The sequence below is a fragment of the Ranitomeya imitator genome, chromosome 8 (genome assembly GCF_032444005.1).
Source record: "Ranitomeya imitator isolate aRanImi1 chromosome 8, aRanImi1.pri, whole genome shotgun sequence".
NCBI lineage: Eukaryota > Metazoa > Chordata > Amphibia > Anura > Dendrobatidae > Ranitomeya > Ranitomeya imitator.
Window position 1 is genome coordinate 98,781,183 of NC_091289.1, and position 22,393 is coordinate 98,803,575.

General features: G+C 47.5%; 1 protein-coding gene across 3 annotated transcripts in view; it reads left to right on the top strand.

The window, feature by feature from the left end:
* OLFML2B (olfactomedin like 2B) overlaps window positions 1–22,393 on the top strand; it is a 581,670-nt gene that overhangs the window by 515,311 nt on the left and 43,966 nt on the right. For all 3 annotated transcript variants that reach the window (XM_069737200.1, XM_069737201.1, XM_069737199.1), the window contains one exon: window positions 19,363–19,539. In XM_069737200.1, the coding sequence (XP_069593301.1) occupies window positions 19,363–19,539 (177 nt within the window). The remainder of the gene's footprint in view (window positions 1–19,362; window positions 19,540–22,393) is intronic.

Sequence of the window (22,393 nt, forward strand, 5' to 3'; positions counted from 1 at the left end):
CATCTCAATTCCTGTCAATTTTGCATTGAAAAGTCAAACGGCGCTCCTTCCCTTTCGAGCTCTGCCATGCGCCTAAACAAAAAAAAACACTAAATAAAATTAGTGCAATAGTCCAAAATAATGCAAATCATAGAAAGTTTATTAAAGGGAAACAACAAAGCATGTGGGCATAAAAATGGCCCCTGAAGAAGGCTAGCACCGAAACGCGCGTTGGGGTGGGTTCTTGGCCAGCGTGGTTCCCGGCATATTCTGGTATGTGTACAATGTGTCTCCATACGGCTTGTGTTCTATTTGTATGCACTGTAATTTTTACCATTATCGATATGGTTTCGTATATACTTCCAGCTTTATGTGTTTTATCTAATAGTACATATCCAGATTATGTGTTAGGTTTCCACCTCTCCTATTTCCATGCGTATGCTGTCACATACCCCCATTTTTATGCCCACATGCTTTGTTGTTTCCCTTTAATAAACTTTCTATGATTTGCATTATTTTGGACTATTGCACTAATTTTATCTAGTGGTTTTTCTTATGTTAATTAGCTGTGTGTCCAGCACATTTCCATTTGCAGGCTATATATATATGGGATACTTCCCTATAATAGCATGACTTTACATCTGTTTTTGCAATTTTACCTGCTGTGTTTTCCTCATTTTCTATTTTCCATGCGCCTAAACAGTGGTTTACCCCCACATATGGGGTATCAGCGTACTCAGGACAAATTGCACAACAACTTTTGGGGTCCAATTTCTTCGCTTACCCTTGTGAAAATAAAAATTGGGGGCGAAAAGATCAATTTTGTGAAGCACTTGGTGGATCAAAGTGCTAACCACACATCTAGATAAGTTCCTTAGGGGTCTACTTTCCAAAATGGTGTCACTTGTGGGGCGTTTCAGTGTTTTTCAGGGGTTATTTTCTATCATATAGACTGCCCAAAATGACTTCAAATGAGATGTGGCCCCTATGAAAAATGGTGTTGTAAAAATGAGAAATTGCTGGTCAACTTTTAACCCTTATAACTCCCTAAAAAAAACATTTTGGTTCCAAAACTGTGCTGATGTAAAGTAGACATGTGGGAAATGTTACTTATTAAGTGTTTTGTGTGACAAATCTCTGTGATTTAAGGGCATAAAAATTCAAAGTTGGAAAATTGCGAAATTTTCAAAATTTTCGCCAAATTTTCCTTTTTCTTCACAAATAAACACAAGTCTTATCGAAGAAATTTTACCACTATCATGAAGAACAATATGTCATGAGAAAACAATGTCAGAATCATCAGGATCTCTTGAAGTGTTCCAGAGTTATGACCTCATAAAGGGACAGTCATCAGAATTGTAAAAATTGGCCCGGTCATTAATGTGCAAACCACCCTTGGGGCTTAAGGGGTTAAGAAAAAGAAGTGGAATATTCTGCAATGGTTAAGTCAATTTACAGATGTCTCTGCCATCGAGGAGCATTTAACATTCTTAAGGCAAAACTTAAAGAATAAAAGACTGACAAGCAAGCAACAACTGAAGTCAGCTGAAGTAAAGGCCTGGCAAAGCATCACATGGGAGAAAACCCAGCATTTGGTGACATCCAGGGCTAGGGTTAGGATTAGGGCTAGTGTTAGGATTAGGGCTAGGGTTAAGGATATGGTTAGGGTTAGGGGTAGGGTTAGGGTTAGTGTTAAGGCTAGGGTTATGATTAGGGTTAGGGCTAGGGTTAGGGTTAGGGCTAGGGTTAGGGCTAGGGTTAGGGCTAGTGTTAGGGCTGAGGTTAGGGCTAGGGTTAGGACTAGGTTTGGGGCTAGGGTTAGGGTTGGGGTGTCAGTTAGAATTGGGGGGTTCCACTGTTTAGGCACATCAGGGTCTCTCCAAACGCGACATGGCATCCAATCTCAATTCCAGCGTTGAAAAAGTAAAACAGTGCTCCTTCCCTTCCGAGCTCTCCCATGCACCCAAACATATGGGGTATCAGCATACTCAGGACAATTTGCACAACAAATTTCTTCTCTTACCCTTGGGAAAATAAAAAATTGGGGATGAAAAGATCATTTTTGTGAAAAAATATGATTTTTCATTTTTACGGCTCTGCATTATAAACTTCTGTGAAGCACTTGGTGGGTCAAAGTGCTCACCACACATCTAGATAAGTTGCTTAGGTCTACTTTCCAAAATGGTGTCACTTGTGGGGGGTTTCAATGTTTAGGCACATCAGGGGCTCTCCAAACGCAACATGGCGTCGCATCTCAATTCCAGTCAATTTTGCATTGAAAAGTCAAATAGCGCTCCTTCCCTTCCGAGCTCTGTCATGTGCCCAAACAGTGGTTTACTGCCACATATGTGGTATCGGTGTACTCAGGACAAATTGTACAACAACTTTTGGGGTCCATTTTCTCCTGTCACCTTTGGTAAAATAAATCAAATCGGAGCTGAAGTAAATTTTTTGTGACGGAACGTTAGGACAGGTACCACAATGGCCTGATTTATTTGAGTCCAGGACTGGGGAAAATCGCCAAGAACAGTGTGTATCATCTTCTCTTCTTCCACGGGCAGAGAAATCCTGGGATCTGTTTCCCCACCTTTCAGCTTATCCGGGCATATTTTCAGGTGTTCTCTGGATATGGCCGCTGAGGTCTCCCCTCCGTCCTTACTGATGAGACAGACCTTTGTATTGTCGAAGTCGGAGGGGAGAATGGTATACGGTTCCGCTTCCCATTGATCGTCAAGCTTGTGTAGTCTCCTCTTTCTTTTGAGTACTTGCTCATCAGGTGCCAATGGAGCCGCGGGAGCATGCTGGTTGTAGTCCCTCTCTTGCTTCTGTCTGGCCTGAGCGAGACTCTTTTCCACACTTTCCTGTACTTTGCGGTACCTCTGCTGCCTCTTTGTATCCCAATCCGCATCTGGTGATATATCTTCAGGGGTCAGAACCCCCATGTCCAGATCGACGGGTAACTTACTAGACCTTCCTCGCATCAGGTACGCTGGGGTGCAGTTGGTGGAATTCACCGGAATGTGGTTGTACATGTCCACCAAGTCTGGTAACTTTGTAGGCCACAAGTTCCGCTCCTCTACAGGTAAGGTTTTCAGTAAGTCGATCACCACTTGATTCATCTTTTCACACATCCCGTTGGTCTGTGGATGGTACGGCGTGGTTCTGATCTTCTTACACCAGTACAAATTGCAGAACTCCTGGAACACCTCCGCTTCAAATGCCGGCCCCTGATCGGTCAACACCTTCTCTGGGTATCCATGGGGTTGACAGAAGTACTGCTGGAAGGTTTTGGCAGCCGTCCTAGCCGTCAGATCTTTGACTGGTACGACTACCAGGAACCTGGAATAGTGGTCCACCATGGTGAGAGCATAGATATACCCTGACCGGCTGGGTGTTAGCTTTACGTGATCCAGCGCGACCAACTGGAGCGGTCGTTTGGTGATGATGGGCTGCAGGGGAGCCCGTTGGCTGTCACGATCCTTCCGGCGTAGGCCACAGGGGCCACACTCTCGACACCACTTCTCGATAGCCTTCTTCATGCCGACCCAGTAGAACCTCCCACGGAGTAGCCTCTCCAGCTTTCTCCATCCAAAGTGTCCTGCCCCATCGTGGTATGCTCCCAGGACCATGGGCACATCTTGTCTGGGGACCACAATCTGCCACACTAATTCATGAGTGCAAGGGTCGATGTTCCTTCGGCACAGCTTGCCATTGTGAAGAAACAGCCTGCCCCTCTCCTTCCACAACTGTAATGTCTCCGGTGGATCATCCGGGCCAGGATGCAAACCTGCCTGTGTCAGGAGCTCCTTCACCCGACGGACCGCAGAGTCACCATCCTGGTTCTCTGTCCACCCGTGGTGGGGCAGGGGATTCAGTGGGGCGCCCTGTTTGTTTCTGCACCTGTTCTCCACCTGATGGGAACACTGAGTTGCCTTGGGACGATGGAAAGCGGGCAGTTCCACTTCTTCAAATGCTTCTGGGTCTTCCTCCATTTTGGGTAGGTGAGGCATTCGGGACAATGCATCGGCATTCGCATTCTTGTGCCCCGCCCGGTACTTGATGGTGAAGTCGTAATTAGACAACCGGGCCATCCACCGCTTCTCCAAGGCGCCGAGTTTCGCTGTGTCCAGGTGCGTAAGTGGATTATTATCCGTGAAGACGGTGAATTTCGCTGAGGCCAGATAGTGCTTGAACCTCTCCGTCACGGCCCAAACGACTGCGAGGAACTCCAGCTTAAAGGAACTGTAGTTGTCTGGGTTCCATTCAGTGGGGCGAAGCTTCCTGCTGGCATAGGCGATTACTCGTTCCTTGCCCTTCTGGACCTGGGACAGCACCGCTCCCAGCCCCACGTTGCTGGCGTCCGTGTACAATACAAATGGTTGATCGTATTCCGGGTAGGCTAGTACTTCCTCTCCCGTTAATGCCGATTTTAAGAAAGTGAACAATCTTTCCAGTCCGTCGTTCTAATCCAGCGGGGTATTCTTACCCTTGGGTTTCTTGGGCTGGCCCACCAACAGGTCTTGCAACGGCGCGGCCTTCTGGGTGAAGTCCTTGATAAACCTCCGGTAGTAACCCACCAACCCGAGGAACTGCCGGACCTCATGAATGTTACTGGGCTGCGGCCAGTCCCTGATCACTGTGACCTTGTTGGGGCCTGGGGCCACTCCTTCGGCACTCACCACATGGCCCAGGTACTGTACTTTGGGTTTGAGCAGATGGCACTTGGACGGTTTCACCTTTATGCCAAAGTTGGACAGCGCTTCAAAGACCTCGGCCAGGTGCTTCAGATGGTCTTCATAGGTCTTAGAGAAGACAATGACATCGTCCAGATACAGTAGCACGGTCTCAAAGTTCTTGTGTCCCAAACAGCACTCCATCATCCTCTGGAACGTCCCCGGGGCGTTGCACAATCCGAAGGGCATGTAGTTGAACTCGCAGAGACCCATCGGCGTCGTGAAGGCTGTCTTTTCTTTGTCCGCCTCTGCCACGGGAACCTGCCAATACCCACTGGTGAGATCTAAAGTAGAGAAGTAATTAGCAGACTTTAATGCAGCCAAGGACTCCTCTATCCTAGGCAGGGGGTATGCGTCCTTATGTGTAATGCGGTTTAATTGCCTATAATCCACACACATCCTCATGGTGCCATCTTTCTTTCTAACGAGGACTAATGGAGCTGCCCAGGGGCTACAGCTGTCTCTCACTACCCCAGCCTCCTTCATCTCTCGCAACATGTCCTTGGCACACTGATAATGAGCTGGGGGTACAGAACGGTATCTTTCTTTTACGGGCGGGTGGTCTCCTGTGGGGATGTGATGTTGAATCCCTTTTACCCGCCCGAAATCAAGGGGGTGTTTGCTGAATACCCGCTCATACTCGTGAACCACCCTGTAGGCCCCCTGTATCTGGTGAGATGGGGTAGCATCAGTGCCCACATGTAATTCTTGGCACCAATCTTTTGATTGTTCTGCAGAGCCGTTATCCTCCGCCGACCTGGACGGAGCCAAGGGCCCGGGTGCCTGTATCACACTATTATTAACAGTAAACAGCTTGGAAAGTGTAACATATTTAGTGAGGTGGACTTCCTCCTCCCCGCAGTTAAGAACACGTACCGGCACCCTTCCCTTGCGGACATCAACCACCCCTCTGGCTGTCAGGATGGTAGGCCTATTCTCTGAATACACGGGTTCTACCAGGGCCTCATAGTCTTTACCTCCGAGACCTATGGCTGCCCGACACCATATTAACATTTCACTCCTGGGGGGTATTGCAATGGGGTTCGAATCACTCACTGTGACCCGGCCAATTTCACCACCAGTCAGCTCCACTTGCTGTCTCCGCATTAGGGCTCGGATTTCTTTCTGTAAGGCACGTTGTTCACTGTGACCAGCTGTCTCTGCTACTTGCTGCAACAAAACAATAACTTCTGCAAGACAATTTTCTATGACATTAGTACCGATGGTCATCATGGGGTTACGTTCACGCCGGTCAATATCAACAATGACAATTCCTTGGGCCTCCAATTCTACCCAGCCCACCTTAATAGTGACCTCTTTGTATCCCATTTGCGGCAGTGGCTGACCATTGCTAGCTATTATGGTGAAATCATCATCGGGGGCACGGGTGATGTCAGTGTCCTCCCAATAACGTTTATAAAGGATGTAGGGCATAGTTATCACCTGGGAGCCGGTGTCCAGCAAAGCGTTCATGGGGATACCGTCGATCACAATAGGGAGAACAGGACGCCCCCCAATGTATTTGACTCTCCAATTTTGCGGGCCTGGATGTTCTACTCCTGGGGGTTGGCCCTTGGCCCCAGGGGTTGCTCGTTTAACTGACAGTACCTTGCAAGGTGGCCCACCTGGTGGCAACGGCGGCAGATAGGTCGTCCATCCTGATGAAAACGATCGTCGTCTCTGCCTCTGGTCGATGGAACCCTCCTTGGTCGTTGCCAGGGGACATCCTCCGGTCTGGAAGCCAGCTGGATCTTCGCCTTGGGGGCCTCCTGTAGGGACTGGACGGTCCGGGCTAGGGCAGCAACGCTCCTGGTCAGTTCCTGTACTTGGAGACGCAGTCCTGCAGGGGAGTCGTCTCCAGGATCTGGGCATCGGCCTCGGCGGAGACAGGTGCGTCCGGCGCCACCTCCTGGTGGTATGTGAGGGCTTGCCGCCTGGGAAGTGTGGCACGGCTGGGCTGCCGCTCCGGTAGCGCCTGGATAGCTTTATCTTTGAATTGCGCGAAGGTCAGGTCTGGATTCTGCATGGCCAGGAAGTGTAGCTGGGCCCTTTGATTACTGCACAGGAGCCCTTCGATGAACCGCTCTTTCAGGAGTTTATCTTCATCTTGCATGCTGCTTGGGTCACTTTGCTTGATGGCCCGCAGCGCCTCCTGCAGATTAAGGGCATAGTCCCGTAAGCTATCCTGCGACCGCTGCTTGCACCCATAGAAAGTCAATTTAATTTCCGTAGCGGTGCGGGTGTCAAAGGTGGCTTTAAGCTTGGCAAATAATTGTTGCGCAGTTTTCTTGTCCGCAGCGGGCCAGGACTTTACTTCCCTCAATGCCGCTCCAAAGAGTTGGCCGATTATCATATGAACCTTCTGAGGCTCCGTCAAGGGATAAAACTCAAGCAGGCTACAAATCCCTTCTTTAAAGTCAGTTAACGTATGAGCTTCTCCAAAGTATCACGGGAGCCAGGCGGCTCCTGGTAGGTACGGCATGGAGAAGGGCATTATGGCTGCTGTAGCGGCAGCACTATCCGGCTGGTTGGTGGAAGCGGTAAGCCCCGCGGCCTCTAGCGGTGATACCGGGTTTGTGGCTGCACTTACCGCGGAATCCGGAAGTGCTCTCGAGTCTGCAGCCGTGGCCGCCGCCTCCGCTCCTCCGGGGTCCGACATGGCCGTTCCTCCCCCTTGCTAATCGGTCGGGGTTCTCCTTCCGGGGTCGGCGCCTCACCGCGTCTTCCGCTCCGCGCGCTTTTCCAGCCGGCTCCACCCACGAACCTATGACTCCTCCCTTCGTGCTCCACGCGGCGCGGCAATGGCGGATTTTGGGCGGCAAATAGTGGTACACAGTATTTGTAATAAGTCACAGTTCAATCACAGTTCCAAGGCACACATGACTCGATTCCTCAGGCTTAAGTACAATCCTATTTGTGACGCCAAGTTGGAGCGCCACCAGACACAGGGCCACAAGTCACTCGGTACCAATCCTTTCTGCTCGGTTCTGCAGTTGTCACGGTGGCTGGACCTGGTCGTGACCCTGCTAAAGGGCGTCCAATAAAGGTGGTGGTGCATAGTGCGAGGAATAACGAGGACACAGGGTTCAGTTTCTTTACCTTTTACTGAAGATTTTCAGGATCCTCAATCCGGGGCACTTTCACCAGGGCTGTCTGAGACCGGCCGGTCTGATGGGCACATCCAGAGTTCCCTTTGCAGGTGGATATCAGTGTCTACCCACTAGCGCCTGTGTGTTGTAGTGCTTCCCTGCTGAGCATTCAGGATAGTCCTCACAACTGCTGTTCTCGTCCGTTTTAGATCTTTCTCTTCTCCGTCCCCCCAGGTATGTTATGGCTAGGACGCACCTTTAGGACAGGTAGGCCTGGAGGTATTCTGGAACCCTAGTGTCGCCCCTCTCCTACGTTGCCTCCTATGTCCTTCTTAGGTGTTGTATGGTAGACAGCCAACCTGTAATTAACTGTCCTGCCGCTGTTTGAAGTAATGCGTGGAGACTGTTACTTCTTCAGTGCTCCGGCCACCGACTATGCGCCTCAGTAAGATGTTGCCGTTCTCGGGGCACGACTCCTACTGGATCTCCTTTGTGCTGATCTCTTTTCTCACTGTTCCACAATATCCTTCCTTTCTTGTCTCTTTCTTAGGATACCGCTGCAAGGTAGTGCAGGCGCGGTCCCGTAACAATCTGTCCTTTCACTAGGTACCTGCCAGATTTCCCAGGTCTGACAGGTCCTCCCTGGAACTCTCCCAGGCTTCATTCTCCCTAACTTCCTGTCCGACCCCTAGTTTTACCAATGTGAGAAGTGGCCCAATAAATAAGCCTTTTGCTCCCCCTAGTGGCCGGAGTGTGAAATGTAATGTGTGCTTGGTGATACCTGGTCAGGAGAATTCCTTTAGTGCCATCAGACGTACCATCACTCCCCTTAGTGGCAGAGCGACGTTACTGCAACGACCAGATCTCTGGGGCGCTGCATAATACACTGGGCCTGAGTTTTGTTGCAGTCTCACCCCCAAAAAAGGGAGATTTAAATTGGCACTAAATGGATCTACGTCACAGTTCTGTTAGTTTGTCGTACATCTTCCAGCCACGTTCTGCCACTTACATTGTGTAGTGTAATACACTGGGCCTGAGTTTTGTTGCAGTCTCCCCTCAAAAAAAAGGAGATTTAAATTGGCACTAAGCGGATCTACGTCACAGTTCTGTTAGTTTGTCGTACATCTTCTAGCCACGTTCTGCCAATTAGATTGTGTAGTGTAATACACTGGGCCTGAGTTTTGTTGCAGTCTCCCCCCAAAATAGGGAGATTTAAATTGGCACTAAGTGGATCTACGTCACAGTTCTGTTAGTTTGTCGTACATCAGCCAGCCACGTTCTGCCACTTACATTGTGTAGTGTAATACACTACGCCTGAGTTTTGTTGCAGTTAACGGTTGTTATTTTGGTTAGATTTTTCTAAAAATGAAGTCTGGTGGAAGAGACCGTGAACGGTCGTTGCCAGCTGGTACTGATGGTGGTGTTGGTGGTGGAGCATCTGGTGGTAGTGGGAAAAGCACAATAGCACCTAAGGCTGGAGGTGTTGAGCCAGCGTCATCGTCTGGCTACACAAGGCCTCAAAGGCTCCCTTATCTGGGAATAGGAAAACAGCTTTTAAAGCCGGAGCAGCGGGAAAAAGTTTTGGCTTTCCTTGCTGACTCAGCCTCTAGCTCTTTCGCCTCCTCTTCAGAAGGTTCGAAATCTAAAAGCAGCGAGTCGTCAGTGGATGCTCCCGGTCAGGAACAAGTCGCTTCCTTGTGTCCTTCACCCAAACCAAAAATGAAGGATGCAGCAGGCGACACTACAGTTTACTCCATGGAGTTTTTTACACATACCGTGCCTGGGTTAGAGAGGGAAATTGTTAAAAGCCCATTACAAGATGAATCGGACATGGAGTACACAGATGCACAGCCACAGCTAGTTTATTATGCTGTTCCATTGACTCAGAACACTACATTGCCCTCGCAGTGTACTGAGCCAGAATCTGACCCTGATGAGACTATGGTGCCCTGTCACGAACGCTATAGCACCTTACACGGTGACACAGAGGAAGGTGCACATGACATTGAAGAGGAGGTGATAGATGACCCAGTTGTTGACCCAGATTGGGGAAGAGGGTGCCACTGCCAGTAGCTCGGAAGCGGAGGAGGATGATCCGCAGCAGCCATCTACATCGCAACAGCTTTCATCTGGCAGGCCCATATCTGGCCAAAAATGTTTGTCAAAACCAAAAACAGTTTTACGACAGCATGGCCACCTGGTGAAAGTAGCACAGCGTGCAATGCCTGAAAAGTTAATCCATAGTAGGAAGAGTGCAGTGTAGGAATTTTTTAACCAAGATCCAAATGATCGGTGCAAAGTTATCTGTAAGAAGTGCTCAAAGACCTGTAGCAGAGGGAAAAATCTCCTAAATTTAAATACAACGTGCATGCATAGACATTTAACCAGCATGCACTTGCAAGCCTGGACTAACTACCAAACCTTCAGTATCGTTGGTGCACCTGCTCAGAATGAAGGTAGTCAGCAACGCTACATTGCTTCCCTCACAGTAAGCCCACCGGTTAGGACACCACCAGCAGCAAATGTGGAGGTATCGTCGCAAGGCCAAAGCAGTCAGGGAATCACAAGGTTCTTGGTAGGAAACACTGTAGGTAGGCCAACATCAAGAATACCATCACCAACCCTCTCTCAATCTGCCATATCCACCACCACCCCCGCTAGTTCCACCATATGCAGCTCTCCAGTCCAGCTCACCCTACAAGAGACTCTTGTTAGGAAAAGAAAGTACTCATCCTGTGATCCGCATACACAGGGTTTGAACGCCCACATTGCTATACTAATCTCATTAGAGATGATGCCCTACCGGTTGGATGAAAGCAAAGCTTTCAAAGCCCTGATGACATACGCAGTACCACGCTATGACCTACCCAGTCGACACTTCTTTGCGAGAAAAGCCATCCCAGCCCTTCACCATGTCAAAGACCGCATTGTCCATGCACTGAGGCAATCAGTCAGTAAGAAGGTGCACCTCACAACAGATGCATGGACCAGTAGGCATGGCCAGGGACATTACGTGTCCATCACGGCGCACTGGGTTAATGTGGTGGATGCAGGGTCCACAGGAGACAGCCATAGTGGCACAGTTCTGCCTAGCCCACGGTCTAGGAAACAGTTTGCTGTAGGCGTTTGTCACCCCTCCTTCTCCTCCTCCTCCTCCAGAAGCAAAAGCTCGTCCACAGAGCGCAGTCTCACGACCACTCCATCCACAGCTGCCAGTGTTACACATGAGGTGTCCCATTATGGAACAACTAGTGGTAAGCGTCAGCAGGCTGTGCTACAAATGAAGTGTTTGGGTGACAACAGACACACCGCGGAAGTACTGGCCGAGTACTTGCAGCAAGAAACTCAGTCATGGCTGGGCAGTGTACATCTTGAGGCAGGCAAGGTAGTCAGTGATAACGGAAGGAATTTTATGGCTGCCATAGCCCTTTCAGAACTGAAACACATACCTTGCCTGGCTCACACCTTGAACCTGGTGGTGCAGTGCTTCCTGAAAAATTATCTGGAGTTACCAGCCCTGCTCCTGAAGGTGCAAAGACTTTGCTCGCATATCCACCTGTCGCCCGTACACTCCAGCTGTATGCTGAACCATCAGCGATCGCTGAATCTTCCCCAGCACTGCCTAATAATCGACGTTGCAACAAGGTGGAACTCCACACTGCACATGCTTCAGAGGCTGTGCGAAAAGAGGCGTGCTGTCATTTATTTGTGGGAGGATACACATACACGGGCAGGCAGTTGGATGGTAGATATGGAGTTGTCTGGTATGAAGTGGTCGAAGCTCCAAGACCTCTGTCAAGTCCTTCAGTGTTTTGAGGAATGCACACGGCTGGTATGTGCAGACAACGCCATCATAAGAATGAGCATCCCACTAATGCGTCTGCTGATGCAAAGTTTGACGCACATCATGGACCAGGCATCTGCAGCCGAGGAGGAGGGAAGCCTTGATGACATTCAGCCATTGTCTGCTCAGGGAACTCTCCTGGACGAGGTGGCGGACAAAGAGGAGGAGGAGGAGGATGATGGGGATGAATATTTATGGGAGGAGGATGCTTCTCAGGTGGCAATAGAAACTGGTGGCGTTGCAAGGGCAGGTACAGTGTTTTTGCGTTCAAAAAGTGATGTTGATTTGCAAGACAGTGCTCCTCAACCCAGCACAAGCAGTGAATTGACACCTGGAACATTGGCCCACATGGCAGAGTATGCCTTGCGTATCCTAAAAAGGGACCCCCGCATTATCAAAATGATGACCGATTACGATTACTGGTTGGCCTGCCTCATGGATCCACAATACAAAGGAAAATTACAAAATGCCACATGAGAACCTTGAGCAAATATTGGCTACCAGACATGCAACTCTTGTAGACCGTTTGGTTCAGGCATTCCCAGCACACAGCGGTGGTGATGGTTCTCACACGAGCTGTAGGGGGCAACATGGCAGAGGTGTTAGAGGTGCACAAATCTGAAGTGGCGTTGGACAGAGGGGCTTTATGACCAGGTTGTGGAGTGATTTTGCAATGACTGCAGACACGACAGGTACTGCTGCATCAATTCAAAGTGACAGGAGACAGCATTTGTCCAGTATGGTTACCAACTATTTTTTCTCCCTTATCGATGTTCTCCTTCACAGGTCATTCCCCTTTGATTACTGGGCATCTAAAATAGACACCTGGCCTGAATTGGCAGAATATGCTTTACAGGAGCTCGCTTGCCTAGCTGCTAGTGTGCTATCAGAAAGAGTCTTCAGCGCTGCTGGTTCAATACTGACCGAAAAAAAGACACGTCTGGCTACCCGAAATGTTGATGATCTAACCTTCATTAAAATGAAACAATCATGGATTTCAAATTATTTTGCCCCACCTTCCCCTGTTGACATGTAGCTTGCCTTAAAAATGTCTTGCTTTTGGCCTCCTCTTACTGATTGCTCCAATTCCTCCATTTGCAGCTGCTGAATGTCCACCATAGGCCATTTTTATACCTCCCTAAATGGGCTGACTCCTCCCCACAGGGCCGTGGACACCATTTGGCGCAAGCACCCGTGCGAGTGCCGTTTGCCTGGACAGGTGGGTGTACCCACTCTTGGGCGACGGCACTGGCACAGGGCCCCTCATAGTTCAATGAAGTGTCTCTGATGGTGGTGGTGTACAACCAACGTCAGACACACCGTCGTAATATGAGGGGCCCTGTGCCAGTACCGCCGCCCACGAGAGAGTTTTCCCCCCCAGCTCGAACAGTGCTCTACCACTTGCAAAACTTACCTCTACCTGCTCCACCACTGTGTAGTCTGTGTTGTTAAATCCTTCAATGGCACTGCCAATACAAATTTATTGAAATGATAGATGATAGTAAAAATATACAGGGGCCCTGGCCTCCATTTAGACCAGTTAATACTTTGTGCCAACTACCACTGTCTGCTACTCAGCAGTGGAGCCCTCTCCTGTACCTAGTTATGCCAACAGTTTATTTATGAACAATTTTTTAGGCAGACATTTAGCCCACTTTATTATTTTGGCCTACTAACTGTGGCAGCCACTTATTACAGTTGTCCTCCACTGAACAAAGCAATGCTGCCTGTGTACTCCTCTTACCAATTTTGAAGAGCATTTAGCCTACTTTTTTATTTTAGGCCTACTAAGTCTGTCTGAGCCACTTATTACAGTTGTCCTCCACTGAACTAAGCAATGCCGCCTGTGTACTTCTCTTACTAATTTTGAACTGCATTTAGCCTACTTTTTTATTTTGGGCCTAGTAACTGTGTCAGCCTCTCATTACAGTTGTCCTCCTCCACTGAACAAAGCTATGCCGCCTGTGTACTCCTCTTACCAATTTTGAACTGCATTTAGCCTACTTACTTATTTGGGCCTAGTAACTGTGTCAGCCTCTCATTACAGTTGTCCTCCTCCACTGAACAAAGCTATGCCGCCTGTGTACTCCTCTTACCAATTTTGAACTGCATTTAACCTACTTTTTATTTTAGGCCTATTCAGTCTGTCTGAGCTACTTATTACAGTTGTCATCCACTTAACAAAGCAATGCCGCCTGTGTACTCCTGTTACCAATTTTGAACTGCATTTAGCCTACTTTTTTATTTTAGGCCTACTAAGTCTGTCTGAGCCACTTTTTACAGTTGTCCTCCACTGAACAAAGCAATATCGCCTGTGTACTCCTCTTACCAATTTTGAACTGCATTTAGCCTACTTACTTACTTGGGCCTAGTAACTGTGTGAGCCTCTCATTACAGTTGTCCTCCTCCGCTGAACAAAGCTATGCCGCCCGTGTACTCCTCTTACCAATTTTGAACTGCATTTAACCTACTTTACTATTTGGGCCTATATCTGTGTTTCCTCCTCATCCTGCCCATTGCCCAGCCACTGCTAGATGAGTCTGCTGGTACATTGACCCAGACCACTATATTCCCCTTGTACTCTACACAGCCAGAATCTGACCCTGCTGAAGGTCAGGTTCCCCTTCCCGCATACTATACCACCTTACACGGGGACAAAGAGGAAGGTGCAGATGAAAGTGCAGGTTCCTTCATCAGGTGAGGGGCATACTCGTTGGCACTGGCACAGGGCCCCTCATAGTACGCAAAAGTGTCTCTGGCAGTGGGAGGCGCCGCCTGCCGTCAAACACACCTCCGTACTATGAGGGGGCCTGTGCCAATCCCAACTAGTGGGCCCCCCTGCTTGCTCAGGATCACAGCACTTGCAAAGTTGAAATACTTACCTCTCCCTGCTCCACGGCCGTGACGTTTTCCGCGTTTCCTGGGCCAATGAAAATCTTGAGCCAGCCCTACCCCCTTACAACTTTAGCCAAATGACCCCCTGTTTTCAATGCCTAACTATTATTATAAAGTAAATTAAGATTGACAAGCTTAATAAATAAGAATTGATGTTTTTGGCATTAAAATGGGCACTGTAGGTGTTTTCCTGTCCTTCACTCACTGCCGACTTTGATTCCCCATTGACTTGCATTGGGTTTCGTATTTCAGTCGGCCCCGGACTTTTTGCAATAATCGGCCGATTTCACCCGACCCGACTTTCTCAAAAGTCAGGTTTCGCGAAACCCAACTCGATCCTAAAAATGTAAAAGTCGCTTAACTCTATTTGTGACACCAAGTGGTTAAACAGATTAAACGGACTTTTGATTACCATATTTGTGGGAGCGTGAACACACTGTCTGTACAGACCATGCAGAGACAGACTTCCTGTGGTTATTATTAGTATTATTATTTATTATTATAGCGCCATTTATTCCATGGCGCTTTACATGTGAGGAGGGATATACATAATAAAAACAGGTACAATAATCTTGAACAATACAAGTCACAACTGGTACAGGAGGAGTGAGGACCCTGCCCGCGAGGGCTGACAATCTACATGGGATGGGTGAGGATACAGTAGGTAAGGATAGAGCTGGTTGTGCAGTGGTTTGGTCGATCAGTGATTACTGCAGGTTGTAGGCTTGCCAGAAGAGGTAGGTCTTCAGGTTATTTTTGAAGGTTTCGATGGTAGGTGAGAGTCTGATATGTTGTGGTAAAGAGTTCCAGAGTAGAGGTGATACGCGAGAGAAATCTTGTATGCGATTGTGTGAAGAGGATATAAGAGGGGAATAGAGAAGGAGATCTTGTGAGGATCGGAGGTTGCGTGCAGGAAAGTACCGGGAGACGAGGTCACAGATATATGGAGGAGACAGGTTGTGGATGGCTTTGTATGTCATGGTTAGGCTTTTGTACTGGAGTCTCTGGGTAATGGGGAGCCAGTGAAGGGATTGACAGAGGGGAGAGGCCGGGGAATATCGGGGGGACAGGTGGACTAGTCGGGCAGCTGAGTTTAGAATAGATTGGAGGGGTGCGAGAGTGTTCAAGGGGAGGCCACAGAGCAGGAGGTTACAGTATTCGAGGCGGGAGATGATGAGGGCATGGACTAGGGTTTTTGCAGATTCTTGGTTTAGGAATGTACGGATCTGTGAAATATTTTTGAGTTGGAGGTGGCAGGAAGTGGAAAGGGCTTGGATATGAGGTTTGAAGGAGAGATCAGTGTCAAGGATTACCCCGAGACCACAAGCTTGTGGGACTGGGGAGAGTGGGCAGCCGTTTACTGTAATTACATAGTTACATAGTTATTAAGGTTGAAGGAAGTCTATAAGTCCATCTAGTTCAACCCATAGCCTAACCTAACATGCCCTAACATATTGATCCAGAGGAAGGCAAAAAAAACCCATGTGGCAAGAGTAAACTCCACCTTGGGAAAAAATTCCTTCCCGACTCCACATACGGCAATCAGACTAGTTCCCTGGATCAACGCCCTATCAAGGAATCTAGTGTATATACCCTGTAACATTATACTTTTCCAGAAATGTATCCAGTCCCCTCTTAAATTTAAGTAATGAATCACTCATTACAACATCATACGGCAGAGAGTTCCATAGTCTCACTGCTCTTACAGTAAAGAATCCGCGTCTGCTATTATGCTTAAACCTTTTTTCCTCCAGACGTAGAGGATGCCCCCTTGTCCCTGTTTCAGGTCTTTGATTAAAAAGATCATCAGAAAGGTCTATGTACTGTCCCCTCATATATTTATACATTAAAATAAGATCACCCCTTAGTCTTTGTTTTTCCAAACTAAATAGCCCCAAGTGTAATAACCTATCTTGGTATTGCAGACCCCCCAGTCCTCTAATAACCTTGGTCGCTCTTCTCTGCACCTGCTCCAGTTCAGCTATGTCTTTCTTATACACCGGAGACCAGAACTGTGCACAGTATTCTAAGTGTGGTCGAACTAGTGACTTGTATAGAGGCAAAATTATGTTCTCCTCATGAGCATCTATGCCTCTTTTAATGCATCCCATTATTTTATTTGCCTTTGTAGCAGCTGCCTGACACTGGCCACTGAATATGAGTTTGTCATCCACCCATACACCCAGGTCTTTTTCATTGATGGTTTTGCCTAGATTTTTAGAATTAAGCACATAATTATACATCTTATTACTTCTACCCAAGTGCATGACCTTACATTTATCCCCATTAAAGCTCATTTGCCATTTATCAGCCCAAGCTTCTAGTTTACATAAATCATCCTGTAATATAAAATTGTCCTCCCCTATATTGATTACCCTGCAGAGTTTAGTGTCATCTGCAAATATTGAAATTCTACTCTGAATGCCCCCTACAAGGTCATTAATAAATATGTTAAAAAGAAGAGGGCCCAATACTGACCCCTGTGGTACTCCACTGCTAACCACTACCCAGTCCGAGTGTGCTCCATTAATAACCACCCTTTGTTTCCTATCCCTGAGCCAGCTCTCAACCCACTTACACATATTTTCCCCTATCCCCATTATTCTCAGTTTATGTATCAACCTTTTGTGTGGCACCATATCAAAAGCTTTTGAAAAGTCCATATACACTACATCTACTTGGTTCCCTTGGTCCAGTCCGGAACTAACCTCTTCATAGAAACTGATCAAATTAATCAAGTAATGGATAGGTTCATTGGGAGGGTCGCGTGAGATGGGGGAAAGACAATGAATTCTGTTATGTCCATGTTAAGTTTTAGAAATCTAGCGGAGAAGAAGGATGAAATAGCGGACAGACATTGAGGGATTCTGGTTAGTAGGGTGGTGTTATCTGGTCCAGAGATGCAGATCTGTGTGTCATCGGCATTGAGATGATACTGAAAACCGTGAGATTCTATGAGCTGTCCCAGGCCAAAAGTGTAAGTGGAGAAGAGCAGGGGCCCTAGAACTGAACCTTGCGGGACTCCGACAGATAGGGGTCGAGGTGAGGAGGTGGTGTGTGAATGGGAGACGCTGAATGTTCAGTCAGTTAGGTATGACGAGATCCAGGATAGGGCCAAGTCTGTGATGCCAAGGGATGAGAGGGTCTGTAATAATAGGGAATGGTCCACTGTGTCAAAGGCAGAGGACAGGTCCAGGAGGAGGAGGACAGAGTAGTGTCGCTTGCTCTTGGCAGTTAATAGATCATTAGTGACCTTAGCTAGGGCTGTTTCAGTGGAGTGGTGTGACCGGAAGCCTGATTGTAAGCAGTCAAAAAGAGAGCAGGAAGATAGATGGGAGGACAGTTCAAGATGGACGTGTTGTTCCAGGAGTTTTGAGGCATAGGGGAGAAGTGATGTAGGGCGATAGCTAGATACAGAGGATTGGTCAAGAGAGGGCTTTTTGAGGATAGGTTTGATTGAGGCATGTTTAAAGCTTGAGGGGAAAACACCAGTTGTTAGTGATAGGTTGAAGAGATGGGTTAGAGCTGGGATGAAGACTGTGGCGAGGTTTGGGATGAAGTGGGAAGGGATCGGGTCAAGTGCACAGGTGGTGAGATGCAATCCTGAGAGTAGAGTGGAGAGTCGATCTTCTGTAATAGTGGAGAAGTTGGTTTTGGAGGTGGAGGGCTGGGTAGTTGGGAGGAAGGGCTCTGGGGGTTGTTGACTAAAACTGTCTCTGATGTTCTCATTCTCAATCTTCTGCTTGAAAAATGAGGCAAAGTCTTCAGCTGAGATGAGTGGGGAGGGAGGAGGTGCTGGGGGACTGAGGAGAGAGTTGAAGGTGTTGAATAACTGTTTAGGGTTGTGAGACAGGGAGGATATGAGAGATGAGAAGTAGGTTTGTTTAGCTGTGGCGAGTGTGGTCTTGAAAGTAGTGAGGGACTGTTTGAATGCGATAAAGTGCTCGTTGGAGTGGGATCTTTTCCATCTCCGCTCTGCAGCCCTGGAAGCTCGCCTCAGTTCTTTGGTTCTGTATGAAGTGGCAGTAGGCAATTCACGTGTAGCAATGTGGTGCACTATATGGCCCTATAATATGGACAGAGCATGTCTCCAGATGAAATCCCAGGCATACAGAAATACAGGAGAGCCCCATAGAAGCGAATGAACGCCGTATTAGAAAGCCATAAAAAGTATCATTCGCACTACTTGAAGGAACACATTATCTATTGTAATCTGAAATTCCTTCATCAGAAAAAGGAACAGAACGTTTTGTAAACAAAAAAAACACCTGCGATAAAAGATGACTGATAAAACTTGTAATAATAAAACCTTGTCTCTTTTTAAGAACACTATTCTTCATTTCATTTATTTTGCACAATGCATAACACAGTGTTTGCCAGATTAGGAAAATAAGTCTATAGTAGCAACAGGTCAGAACATACAATAGACTTAATTGTTATGTGATGTATTTTATTGTTTGGCCAGCTGTCTCCATTACACCCACTTTCCTTTACCACTGATATTACATCTGTGACTGCAGTCATTTTGTCATGATCTCATTGTTTGGACTTTGCTGTGTTTCGCCTAGATCTGCACTTTTATTCCCACAAGTCTTTCTGTAGTGAAAGGTATTGCAGCAATTTCACTATACAACCTATATACACACAAAGTCATGCTAGAACCATTATCTAGTAAATGTGATCTTGTGAAGAGACAGCAGGAAGGAAGATGTAAAGACTCGTTCATAAAAGTTAATGTGTATTGCACATGTTAAATCCCACTATGAAAGCAACTTTACAGGCTCTTGTAACTTTCTCTTATTTTTCTCTTGAAACACATCAGGACGATGCAAAGATACTCTGTCCACCATTTCTGGTCCCACAACTCAAAACACTTACGGACGGAATGAGGGAGCCTGGATGAAAGATCCATTGGCAAAGGATGAGAAGATTTATGTAACAAACTACTACTATGGAAATACCTTAGTGGAGTTTCGAAATCTGGACAACTTTAAACAAGGTAAAATTTAACCTGCCTGTTTTAAGCTAGTTTCACACTATCATTCGGCAGGGCTGAGGATGGCAGCCTTCTTCCTCTGCTAAGCCCCGCCCACTGCCGCACCTCATCCTTCAGCTCCGCCTACGTCAGCATGCGTCCTGCACACCCTATCTTTAACACTGGGTACGCAGGCCATGCGGATGCCTCCACATGCATCGTTTTGACACTGCGCAGACGGCTACACAATGCAACATGTTGCGTTTGACGCAGGTCAGTGCAGCGTCAAAACGACGCATGCAGAGGCATCCGCATATATTCGCATGGCCTGCGTACCCAATGTTAAAGATAGGGTACGTAGGAGACATGCAGACATAGGCGGAGCTGAAAGAAGAGGCGCTGCAATGGGTGGGGCTTAATGGACAAAGAAGGCTTTCATCCGCAGCCCTGCCGAACGCTAGTGTGGCTCCCCAGGGTCCTGGTCGTCACAGTAGCATTGCTTTCCTCATGGGGAGAGTGATGTTACTCTTGAAGGCAAGAAGGGATAACTGCAACCAAGTACCACAAACATGCAACACATACACACTCCAGGCCACCAGGGGGAGCTTTTGATCTTACTTGCTAGGTGACTCCCTATATATATATAACTAGTAGTCTGTAGGGAAAGATAGTCAGTTCCTGTCAGAGAGACACAGGGGAAGGAAGCAGAAAGATTTGATAGAGAGAGAGAGATTGCCAGAAGGGAGCTTGTCATGGAACATCAGCTGAGGCGGAGCTGGTACGATAGGAGAAAAGCTGAACAGACGTGGGGGTCTGCAGCTCCTGGCAGAAAGAGGAAACTGAGAAGCAAAGAACATCGTTCAGTCTTGCCAGGAAACAAACTGGATCAGTCTGTGGCAGAGGAAGGTTTTACAGAGCTGTGTAGCCGCAGTGCAGCAGTTCCTGGAAAGAGACATTTAGAAGGCCGAATTGATTGCAGCGAATGTGCAGGAGAGCAAAGCACAGGAGAGGATATCAGGGGAGACCAGCCCCGAGCAGGCTGCCTTCTTCTGAGGCGCAGAGAGCGGTAGCCAGAACACCGAGGTTGTAAGTACCTCTATGACTTACATCAGAGGCCGGCAGGACAGCTGAACTCCATGTTACCTGTCCGACTTAATACCCAGGAGGCACGGTGGCACCCCTCAAAGGCCGGGGTGTGCTAGAGTCCCTATAAACAGCCTCAAGCCACCAGTCATACGAGTTATGTCCTATCCTACCCAGGGGACAGAGAGAGATCTGTGAGGACCTTATGTGAAGCTTTAAGCAGTAAGGGACTACACCACCACGGCGCTAGAGGAAGTCTTTTGATTTCCACCTGGGTAAGGGGACTCCTAACTTGCCTTCAAGCTGGCTGGACCCTGCCTGTCCTGTGATCTGGTGCTCTGGACTGTGAAGGCTGAAGTCTTCAGTAAACCAAGGTAAAGAGATTGCAACTTTGTGTCCTCATTCTTTACTGCACTACTCACCATCTTCCATCTACACCACGGGAGCCCTGGGGAAACACTTCACCTGTGGGAAGTTATACCATCTAGCTGCCATAACATCACCCCAGTGGACCCCTTAAAGCAGCGTCGGTCCCCACTGACCGAACACCACAGGTGGCATCACGAACATAAACTTTATTCCCTTTAAAGACCTTCCCCTTTAACGTTAATGCCCAGGGCGACGGACCTGGTCGCCACGTGACATCCCCCTGTGAACCGTAGAACCTGGTACCACGTACCCCACGGCCCTGTGGGTGCGTCACTAGTCTGAAACCAGCCTTACTAGGATCTGCCAGGTTTACTTTATTACACCTCTCTACCTGACATTGACTTTCAGTGGGACTTTGGCTTAATTTTCAGTGATGAGAACATGTTATGAAGAACAGTGTTTCCCAAACTCCAGTTCTCACGGCCCGCAAAAGATCATGTTTTCAGGATTCTTTAGTATTACACAGGTGATGGAATTATTATCAAGGCATCAAAATTGCCTCAGGTTATCTCACCTGTGCAGTACTAAGGAAATCCTGAAAACATGATCTGTTGGGGGCTGTGAGGACTGGAGTTTGGGAACCATTGTTCCAAATAATTGCTGAATTCCATGGCCATACATCTTATATAGAAAATCTGCACCTCTGCTATAGGGACTGAATTAATCGGGTTGTAACTTGTGAATACTCGCAGCCTGCTATGCCGCTGCCAGGAGTGGGTGATCATATGAATGCAAGTATGCAATTTTCATACTCCCAGCCACATTCTGACTAGACAGCTTCTCTCAATTCACTTGTATTGAGTGAGGCTGTGCACGTCTAGTCGGCATGTGGCCGCATGTATACTTGCAGTTACGCAGCCGCCCGCTCCTGACATTGGAACTGGAGAATCCTGACAGCGCACACTGTGCATACTGTGAGAATTCGCAAGTCTGCAGTCACTTAGAGTGACTACAGACTTGTACCCTAAGGCCCTAAGGTAGACATAAACTCAGCCTAGCTTTTTTATATATTTTTACAGTACTCTCTTCTGAAAATATACAAAGAAGAGCGATGGAAGCTAGTAGGCCTACACTAATAGCACTGAATGCTTGAAATAAATCAGGGTGGATTTTAACAAACTACTTAATGGGAATCTATTACCTATGTTATTTTTTACTAATTAAAATTAAATTCTAAAACTTTTTTTTAATTATCTGTATTTCATTTTTATTGTAATATGTGTATTCTGCTTTTTGTACTTGATTATGGGTGCAGTCAATTTGACAAAGTTGGTTTTAGCGGAAATGCAGCAAATATAACAAATATAACAATAGTCTGGAGATGTTCATTGACTTTTATAGGAGATTGCATTAGTCATTCCTGCAA